The 11,056-nt window shown below is 43.2% G+C and overlaps 1 protein-coding gene across 1 annotated transcript in view; it reads right to left on the reverse strand.

Annotated features, from left to right (window-relative positions):
• SPAG1 (sperm associated antigen 1) overlaps positions 1–11,056 on the reverse strand; it is a 46,862-nt gene that overhangs the window by 15,480 nt on the left and 20,326 nt on the right. The window contains exons 10-12 of the mRNA XM_015561702.1: positions 10,791–11,040; positions 6,291–6,443; positions 1,038–1,204 (exon numbers count right to left, since the gene is read on the reverse strand). Coding sequence (XP_015417188.1) covers positions 1,038–1,204; positions 6,291–6,443; positions 10,791–11,040 — 570 coding nt within the window. The remainder of the gene's footprint in view (positions 1–1,037; positions 1,205–6,290; positions 6,444–10,790; positions 11,041–11,056) is intronic.

Below are 11,056 nucleotides of genomic sequence, written 5' to 3' on the forward strand. Positions count from 1 at the left end.
ATGACACTCCCCATGAATGCTGGTATCTATAAGCTGTCAAACAAAATAACGCAGTATTTCCGCCCCTCAATTTGCTAAAAATTAAAAACCTTTCCTTCAGCTTTTCTTCCAACAAGGTTTGAAGCCCCTGGTATCCGTTCTCACTAGCAATCAGTACACCAGGGACAAAAAGAGCTGACGGTGTCCTTATGATTTGCTATGACATATCTACAGTATGGTTAGCATATGTACTTTGTAAATTATAGCCACCCTTCATTGAGCAAATGCTTTGAGCCAGGTCCCATGAATAACGGACTCTAGAAACGCAGAGATCGCTGTGATTTCCCGGGGACTGCTAAGTCATCTAAAATCCTTGGCAGACGGTCCCTGCATCTTCTTTCAAGGCAATGAGAGATGACGGTCTAACACGAGCCCCTGGGACACCACGGCTCTGGCGCTTCGGGGTTTCTGCGAGATGAAGCTCATCCAGGGAACACACAGGAGCTCTCAGCAGGCAGGAGAAATGAGGCCTCAACTAGCTTTAATGCAGAAAGCAAGAGGGCAGTCCCATTTATTAACCACGGCACAAAGCAATGAGGTAGGTCCTACGGCAAAGCAGCCACGTTCACAACTATGACACAAGGCAGAAGTATCTGCTGCTACTTACGTAGTAAGGTGCTTTTTCTTTCAAACGCATCAGTCTTAACGGTGTCACAGAGAACTACATGCTACTTAACTCTCTTCCTTCTTACTGTTAATACAATGCTATCTTTATTGGGGCTACTGTAATCGTACAGTCTGCAGGTGCTAAGTATTTTACATGCATCTCTCCGTTTATTCCTAGGAGCAACTCCATGAGGTAGTTGCTCATGTTAATCCCTATCCACATACATTAGGACACTGGAGGTGTGAAGCAAGTTCTTAAGACTCTGTAGTTAGAGGGTAAACAGGGCCTTAATCCCAGGTCTGACGCCTACATTTATGCTCTTATTCTACTGCTCTACTATGAAATGTACAAGGCTCAACCCTTGAAAGAAATGAGTACAGACTTCCCCTACCTGTGCTGCCCGGTTGGTGATGGCTGCAGGAATCTCCCACTTGGTCTGGGGGCGTCTCTGCTGTAGGCTGCCACACTCGCAACTGCGCAGAAGTGGGCACAGAAGGTATGGGTGACAGCTTCTCCCGCCAGCGTGGTCCATCCAGATCCATTAAAATTCTCGTTATTCTAAAAAGAACATGAGTTTTCGCTATTGATCATGCAATTTGCTTTTTTATATTACCAAAGGTCTTATCAAGAGTTAAGATTTACACCCTGGCCAGTGTTGCTCAATGGTTGGAGGATCGGCCCATGCACCAAAGAGTCATGGGTTCGATTCCCGGTCAAGAGCACATACCTCTGCTGTGGGTTCACTCCCCGCCCCAGGTTAAAACAGAATTGTGTCTTTGGAATGAATCTGGTTTTAAAAGGGTGCTCCTCAAGACTGAAGGTTGGCTGGTAATTAGTAGAATGCATTCAAGTTAGTTAACTCGGTAGTACTTTTTGTGTGAAAAATTTTTATATTTATAGAGACAAATAGCATACACATAATTTCCCAGTTTTTTTAAACTGAAACTTCAATATTTGCTCTTTGGTTATGATAACCAAATATCATATATTTTGGTGTAAAAAACAAATTTGAAAAATAACGTATAACGGTAACCACCCACAATGGCAAAAGAAAAAGAAGCTTTAGAAAATAAGAATTTTCAAGCAAAACTTGTATTACCCGCAGGGAGGAAGGAAGAAGCAGCGGAAAAGAGATGATGTGTTGCCAGTGAGTAAATAAGTATATGCAGGGAATTTTACATATAAGATTCCTGGAGAGGAAGAGAGGAGTGTGATTAATGGGAAACAGAAACAAAACACGCATAAATGTTTCAGTAAATAAAAAACTGCTGTTGCTTAGATGGAAACGCAAGCTTCAATATGAGGTTCATGAAAAAGAATAGTGAAAATTTTAAACTGGCTATTCTACAGAAAAGCATATATGGCAATACCAGACAAAGCCTCCTCATTTTATATATAAATATACCAGCAAGAACCACTCAATTAAAAAAAAATGAGTCTTAAAAGTTAGTTTGTATAAAAGAACCTTTTTGCACACATATAAAAAGTGTAATGCAATCCTCAAAAAATTCAACAGAATTACCACATCACCCAGCAATTTGACTCTTAGGAATACAACAAAAGGAACTAAAAACAGGTATGCAAACAGAAACTTGTACTTCAATGTTCATAGCAGCACTTTTCACAATAGCGAAAGGTGGCAACAACCCAAATGTCCATTGACGGATGAATGGATAGACAAATGTAATACATCTATGCAATGGAATAGTATTCAGCCATAAAAAGGAAGCACGGATATATGCTACACCATGGATGAACCTTAAAAACATTCCCTAATGTTTGAAAGAAGCCAAACACGAAGGGTTCATATCCTACGATTCCATTTACATGAATTATCCACGGAGGCAGGAAGGAAATCAGTGTTTGTCAGGGTATGTGAGGAGGGACAATGAGGAATGAGAATAGAATGAGGAGTTTCCTTTTGGAGTGATGAAATGCTTTAAACTAGATAGAGATAGCACAACACTGTGAATATACTAGAAAAGTCACTAAATTACATACTTTAAAATAGTTACTTTTATGTTATGTGACTTACACTTCAACTGTTTTAGAAAACATCGTGCGGAAGGCTCAGAAACGTGAGTACTCGGTCTCTCAGACATCTCTCTCCCTTCAGAGCGTTCAGCCTATCACCATGAAGTGCGACTCCTGAAACAGCTCTTCGGCAGGCCCCTCCTCTCTGTCAGATGTGCCAGGTGTCTTCCTGCTTTGTTCCACAGGAACCGCTGACTCTGGGAGAAGTTCCTACTTCCCCCTGACGATTTTGGAGACTCCCAGGGAGAGCCCCACCCAGCACCAGAGTGAGCTATGCCCTCTCTGCTGGAGAACCATTCACTCAACACCTTTTCCCTGAGCTTATCTGCTGTGCAAGTTCCCAAAACTACAAAGATGGATAAAACACAAGTCCTGACCTCAAGGAACTCCTAGAAGGATGAGAGAAAGCATATTTTACAAGAAGAGAGGGACAGAGCATTTGCACACAATATGGCAGCTGGGTGATAAGAGGCACTGTGTTCTGGGGGCACTGAGGCAGGAAGCCTGAAGTGCATATATGGTGTGGGGGGAGAGATGAGCAGATCAGGGAAAGCCATTTCCTCCAGGAAGCAATCGCTCCTAAAGGATGAGATGGAGTTAACCAGGAAAAAAAAGAAAAAGAAAAAAGAAAAAGGGTGTCAGGAACGTGGGAGGAGGCAGCAGCTGAGATGCAGTGAGGTGGCTCTGCAGCAGGGCAAACGGCTTGGAGAGCTTCCAGGGGACACTCCTGATGGTACAAGCTCGAGAGGAAGGAGGAGGCTGTGAATGCCCAAGGTCAGATCTAAGTCCAGTCTAGATCCAGTAACCAATATCCATCCCTTCCTCTAATCAGACAGGAAGCTGTCAGGGTCCATGTGACCAGAGTGCAAGCTCCAGGAATACAGATCTTTCCAACAGTTTCCTCCAAAGTCCAGTGGGACCATGTGGGGAGGTAAGGCATGATTTAAAACATGAATTAATCCAACGTGCCATTCTCATTTTCTACAATGTTGCTCAAGGCCTCCTCATACATCAGTGTGAGAGAGACACATCGACTGCTGCCTCCCACACGCACCCTGACTAGGGCCAGGGATCCAGCCTGCAAGTACATGCCCTTGACCGGAATTGACCTACGGACCCTTCAGTCCGTAGGCAAACGCCCTATCCACTGAGTCCAACCGGCTAGCGCTTGGTGGCATTTTTATGCACCAATAATGAACCCTCAGAAAGAGACACTAAAAAAAATCCCATTTACCATTGCAACAAAAAAAAGTAAGATGTCTAGGAATAAACCTCACCAAGGAGGTAAAAGACCTGTATTCAGAAAAATATAGGACACTGAACAAAGAACTAAAGAAAGATACAAACAAGTGGAAGCATATACTGAGTTCACGTATTAGACATAATTCCACACTACCCAAAGCAATCTATAGATTCAACACAATCCCTATTGTAATCGAAACAGTCTGGCAAGAATAGATCCATGGAACAGAACAAAGAGCACAGAAATCAACCAGAGCCATTACGGTCAACTAATATTTGACAATGGAGGCAAGAGCATACAATGGAGTACAGACAGTCTCTTCAATAAGTGGTGTTGGGAAAACTGGACAAGCACAGGCTAAAAGAAAGAAACTAGACCACCGAGTTACGCATACACAAGAATAAACTCAAAATGGATAAGAGACTTAAATGTAAGTCACGAAGTCGGAAGAATCCTAGAAGAAAACACAGGCAGTAAAATCTGACATCTCACGTAGCAGAATTTTCACCCGTCTCCTAGGGCAGGAGAAAGAAAGAAAAAAATAAACAAATGGGACTACATCAAACTAAAAAGCTTTTGCACAGCAAAAGAAACCATCATCAAAATGAAAAGGGAGCCCACTGTATGGGAGAACGTATTTGCCAATGATACATCTAATAAAGGTTTAATTTCCAAAATATATAGAGAACTCAACAAAAGGGAGATAAACAATCCAATAAAAAAAAAACTTGGCAAAGGACCTGAGTAGACACTGCTCCAAAGAGGACATTCAGATGGCCAAGAGAGATATATGGAAAAATGCTCAGTCATCAGAAAAAATGCAAATTAATATCACCTCACACCTGCCAGAATGGTTACCATTAAGAAATCAACAAACAAGTGCTGGAGAGGATGTGGAGAAAAGGGAACTCTGTGCACTGCTGGTGGGAATGCAGACTGGTACAGCCACTATGGAAAACAGGATGGAGTTCCCTCAAAAAATTAAAAATAGATCTGCCTTTTGATCTAGCAATTCCACTTATAGGAATATACCCCAAGAAATCAGAAACACCCATCAGAAAGAATATATGCACTCCTATGTTCATAGAGGCGTTACTTACAACAGCTAAGATTTAGAAAAAGCCCAAGTGCCCCTCAGTATATGAGTGGATAAAAAAGCTGTGGTACAGGCCAGGCCAGTGTGCTCAATGGTTAGAGTATTGGCCCACAAACCAAGGGGTTATAGGTTCGATTCCAGGTACCTGGGTTGCAGGTTCGAATCCTACCCTGGTCGGGGGTAAATGCAGGAGGCAACTAATCAATGTGTCTTTTTCACAGCAATGTTTCTCTCTCTTCCCCTTCTTCCTCCCTCCCTTCCACTCTCTGAAAATCAATGGAAAAAATATCCTCAGGTGAGGGTTAACAAAACAAAAAAAAGCTATGGTACATTTACACAATGAAATATTATGCAGCTATAAAAAGAGTTTTTACCCTTTGGACAACATGGATGGACCTAGAGATTATTATGCTAAGCAAAATAAGCCAGACAACATCACATCATCTCATTTATAAGTCAGATAACATCAATTACCTCATTTATATGTGGAATCTAATGAACAAAATACACTGACAAACAAAATAGATTCAGAGGCATGGATGCATGGAACAGACTGACAGCTCACAGAGGGAAGGTGGGGGGCGGGGACAAGAAGAGATTAACCAAAGAACTTATATGCATAGCCCAGGAGCACAGACAATAGGGGTGCGGCCTGGGGTGTGGCAGGGGCTGAGTGGAGGGTGGGGAAAGGAGTGGGGGAAATGGGGGGACATCTGTAATACAGTTCTGTTAACAATAAAAAAAAAAAAACTAAAAAAAAAAAAAGAATATTCACTGAATAGCAATAAATGGACCAGGAAACATATATAAAGGTATTAGAGGCCCTGGCTGGTGTGGATCAGTTGGTTGGAGCATCATCTCATACACCAAAATGTGGTGGTTTCAATTCCCAGTTGGGGCACATACCCAGGTTTCAGGTTCAATCCCCAGGTCGGTCGAGGTGCATGTGGGAGGCAACCTATCAATGTTTCTCTCTCACATTGGTTGTTTCTCTTTCTCTCGCTCTCTCTCTTCCTCTCTCTAAAATTAATTTTTAAAATTGCAAAAAAAAAATAGTTTCAAGGTTATTCGAGGACAACTCAATGTATTATGGGATACTTAGAAATTAAGTTGGAAAGAGAACCATTTGGTTTGGATGGAGGGAAAGGCAGCAATCACTCGTGTAAAGTCAGCCACTGAGAACACTCGTACGCTCTGACACCATTCTTGAAGGAGGGGAAGAAAAAGAATCTCATTCCATTAGGAAACATCTAACCCTCAGATCACGTTACCTGTTAATACTGTCATGGGCTATCTGGATTCCGCAGTCTATTTGCAACACCGTTTTGTAATCCACATAAGCTTTCTGATACTTCTCTAGAGTTTCATAGGCCATTGCTCGTCGAAGAAGAGGTTTAACGGAGAATGGATGAAGTTCCAGAGCCCTAAAGAAGACAAAAATATTACATGTCATTTGTCTGAAAGTTACTCTTTAACTTATACTAACTGAATGTACCCTGCAGCACTGGACTCAAATACACACCTACCTGGCATTACATCTTCAGAACCTGGCAACAAGCCAGAAAGGCAAACCCTGAGTAGCAGAGCAATCAAATCTGTGGTTACTTCCTTTCTTTTAAACCAGGACCAAAGCCTTTGGCATGCATTTGCTCTTCCCCCACTGAAACCTGAGCTCCCTGCCAGCAGACAGTGCGCCTCACCCACCTCTGCACCTCTTTCTACGTCCTCCCCTGCCCTCACCCCACTATATCCTCACCCCTAACAAACCCTCCCCCTGCCCCCCACACCCTAATAGAGCCCATCACGGCACCAGGAACAGAGCAGGCTTTCAACAGATTGTTATTGAAGGATTAAAAGGGAAACTTTTTATTTGCACCTATGTATTTAATAAGGCACCTTAGCACAGAACCACAAAAACTTGCATTGCTGTTTGAAAATTAGCTCTCCAAAACTTAATACAGTTTTTTATTATTCACCTGCTTCTAAAGAGCCTCAAAAATAGACCAGAGGTCATCAAGGAAGCATACAATGACTTCCTTTTTTTAATATATTTTTATTGATTTCAGAGAGGAAAGGAAAAGGAGAGAGTTAGAAACATCAATGATGAGAGAGAAGCATTGACCGGCTATCTACTGCACGCCCCCCATTGGGGATCAAGCCCGAAACCCAGGCATGTGCCCCGACCCAGAAATGAATCTTGACCTCCTGGTTCATAGGTTGATGCTCAACCACCAAGACACACCAGCCAGTCATACAATGACTTCTTTAAGCCGTGAATTTTAATCTTGGACTACTCTATGAAGTATTTTCAGTATCACTAGAGATGTATTTCAAGGTTATGTTCACTGGTTTTGTTTGAAGTAACTGTGTAAAGCTACTATTTCACTACTTAAAGTAGTTCATTATATTCTGAAATAGAACATACAATCAAGATTGTATTGCCCATCTGGTGTGACTCAGTGTCTGAGAATGGACGGATAAACCAGGAGGTCACAGTTCAATTCCCCATCAAGGCACATGCCCAGATTGCGGGCTTGATCCCCAGTAGGAGGTGAACTCTCTGTCCCTCTCCCTTCCTCTCTGTAAAACATCAATAAAATATATAAAACAACAACAACAACAAAAAGAGTTTGAGAACCAATGCTCTGGAGTGAAACCACCCATGCCCCTTATGCTGGAGGTCAGTACTGACCAACAGAGCTGGATTCCTAGGCCCAGAAGACAATGTTTTAAGGACACCTTACCTAAGCTCCACCCATCTCCTTCCCCAGCAGGCCGGCTGTCCCTTCAGACAAACCTCCATTCTAGCCTCCCTGGACACCATGGCTGGAGTCCCATCTTTCACCTCCTCTTGGGTCTACAATGAAACACAAGTTTTAACAAGAAAATGCCTGCCACCTTACACAATCTCACTTAAGGACAACGTGAGTCCACTGTTTGACAGTAGCCTTGTCTGTACAGGTACTGGGATTTTAAATAAAGAGTCCTAGATTTCACTCACTGTAGGGAATACCTAAGACAAGTCTGAAGGGTGATGTATTAGCAACAAACACCTAAGTGGAAAGGGTTGAAGGGAAACAATGTTTTTGACACCCAAAAACCTGTGATTTTGAGCTCAGCCGGAGTGGCTCAGTTGACTGAGCATTGTCCTGTGAAAGGTTGCCACTTTGATTCTTGGTCAGGGCACATACCTGGGTTACAGGTTCAATCGTTCAGGACACATACTGAAGGCAAAAGATGTGTGTGTGTGTGTCTCTCTCGCCCCCTTTCTTCCTCTCTCTAAGCATGTCCTTAGGAGGGGAAAAAAGCTTAGCCCGTGTCACTCAGTGGTTGAGCATCTATCCATGAACCAGGAGGTCACGGTTTAATTCCTGGTCAGGACACATGGCCAGGTTTCAGCTTGATCCCCAGTGGGGAGCATGTAGGAGGCAGCAGAATTGATGATTCTCTCTCATTATTGATGTTTCTATCTCTCTCTCTTTCTCTCTCTAAAATCAATAAAACCATATTTTTATAAAAGCTGGCTATTAAGAAAAAAATGAATTAGAAATGAACCTTTGATCCTTCCCTCCTTTCCTGCCCAAGAGATTCAGATAGAAAAACCTGCTCCAGGAAAGAAATCTTGCCCATAGTCACCTTGGCCCAATCTGAATGAAGGATGATCGGCAGAAAGGCCTAAAGCAGGGGCCTGTTTACTAGATCCCCCCACCCCCACATCTCATTGTTTCTGGGTTGTCTAGCACATCTTTACCTGCCATGTGTGTTCCCCTCCTTTCTTTGTCAAAAATTACATATATACCAAATTTTACCTCACTGTCTCTTTGGAATTTTCATGCGTATGTGAATTCCCATGCACATGTATTAAAATTTGATTTTCTCCTATTAATATTCCTCTGTTACTTTGATTATGAGCCCAGCTAGAACTTAGGTGGTGGAAGGAAAAGTATTATTATTATTTTAGCCCTCTCACAGGTTCTTGGCTGCAGATCGCAGTGCGCCTGATGTTCTGCAAATTCACGTGGTCTTGTTGGTTAGTTATGGGCAGTGGTAAATGTTTAACATCCAGCTCTCCTGGAGAAAAAAAAACCCAGGTTTATGGCATTTGCCAATTTTCATGGTATTAGTACTGCACCATGGCAGACTTCGAGCTACCCACTTGACTTCGACCAATTCACAAATTCCTGAAAATGTAACAATTAGCTAATGTGAACTAGCACAATAGTGGATGAGGTCTAAAGTCAGGCCAGAATGAATATAAATATTATTTTATTTAAAATTTGAATGTAAAATTGGCAAAAAATCCGAGCACCAAGACCTTTAAAAAAAAAAAAATCCTCACCTGAGGACATGCTTAGAGAGAGGGAGGGAGAAAAAGAGAGAAACATTGATTAACTGCCTTCCATGCGCGCCATGACCAGGTATGGAACCCGCAACCTGGGCATATGCCCAACTGGGAACCGGCCCTGGGACCTCTTGGGTCAATGGTCAACCACTAAGTCACACAAGCAAAGACCTTCTTTTTAAACTGTAGACAAAGCCCTGGCCAGCTGGCCTAGCTGTTTGGAGAATTGTCTTTATATCAAACAGTTTAGGGTTAGATTCCCAATCAGGACACATACCTAGGTTACAGGTTCAGTGTTTTTCTCTCACATCAATGTTTCTTTCTCTCCCTTCCTCTCTCTCTAAAATCAATATACATATCCTCAGGTGAGGATAAAAAAAATGTAGACACAGATACTAACAAGTTTTTACCCATTGCATTAAACTGATAATACCATTGAAAAAAAAATGAATCGTTCACCTTATAATCAGGGTGTCCAATTAAGTTACTGTCCAAACGGGGGCTTCTGAGAGCAAAAGGGGGTGATATGAATAATTATACCAGACAAAAGGAGTAATCCAGGAATGTTAAGGTCAAACCAGGACATATGACTTCTTATTTTCTAGATTCACTAATAATAGCTTCTTTCCAAAAGGCTCCTGAGGAAGGCTGACTACTTAATGGTAAAAGAAAACCATACTTTTTATTCATGAAAGTGTGTTTCCTCTATTTCAGCATGTAACTGGCAGGGCACCATGGTGACTACTGTGCTTGGGGGATGCAAAGCTGTAGAAGACATGGCTCCTGACCGCACAGAGCTTGCAATCCAAAGCCGGGGAGGACACAAGCACCTGCAGGCAAGAGAGTGACAGTGCAAGTGTCCAGACCTGAAGATGACCAGAGAGGCTGAAGATGACCAGGGAGGCTGAAGGTGGGGGGAGGGGGGGGGGGGTGGCTGAGCAGAAATTTCAGAAGCAAAGGTGTGCAGAGCCCACTGAAGACAGTGGGCCGAAGGGGAGCAGAAGGCTTGTCTGGGGAGCAATATGGTGACAGAGCAGCTTAGAAATGTCTGGGAGAACGTGCTGAGCTAGGGAACACCTGTTTGAAACAGTGTGAGCAAGACTGTTTCCAGAAAAGTTCTGATGCCAGGGTGGACTGCAGGAGGCAGGGAGGGTAGGGGCAAGTTTTCTCCTGCAGGCCGGGCCTGGCATGAAAAGAGCACGGGAGGTGGCAGCAGTGGAGATTTGAAAAGTGTGCACAACCTTCTATGACTGTCTCCCTATAGTATAGCACCTATCGGCTAAAGAGAATTTATGGTACCAGTCAATGAACATACCTTACAACTTCTTAAGAAATGAGTCATGCAGAAAACTCAGAAGGCGGTAATTACCGCATCCACCACCTCGAAATGATTTAACAACGCGGGACAAACCGGAAAACGGCCGTTTACCTGTCACAGTCTTCAATGCAGCCACTGCAGTTTCCTTCCTTGAGGTGACACGCTGCTCTATTTGAATATAAGACACTTAGATCGTCCGCGCTTCCACTTCCTAAAATCACATTGAAGTAAACACAGTTAAAACCCATGAGCAAACTCCGCTCCTCCGGAATGACACCACGGCGGGCGACAGAGGTCCCCGGCGGCACTGCAGCGCTGGAGACGGCTGATCGCGCAGAGCTCGGAGGAGCCGCCCCCCCGCCTGCAGTGGCCGGGGG

Source organism: Myotis davidii, unplaced genomic scaffold (assembly GCF_000327345.1).
Source record: "Myotis davidii unplaced genomic scaffold, ASM32734v1 scaffold497, whole genome shotgun sequence".
In the NCBI taxonomy this organism is placed as follows: domain Eukaryota; kingdom Metazoa; phylum Chordata; class Mammalia; order Chiroptera; family Vespertilionidae; genus Myotis; species Myotis davidii.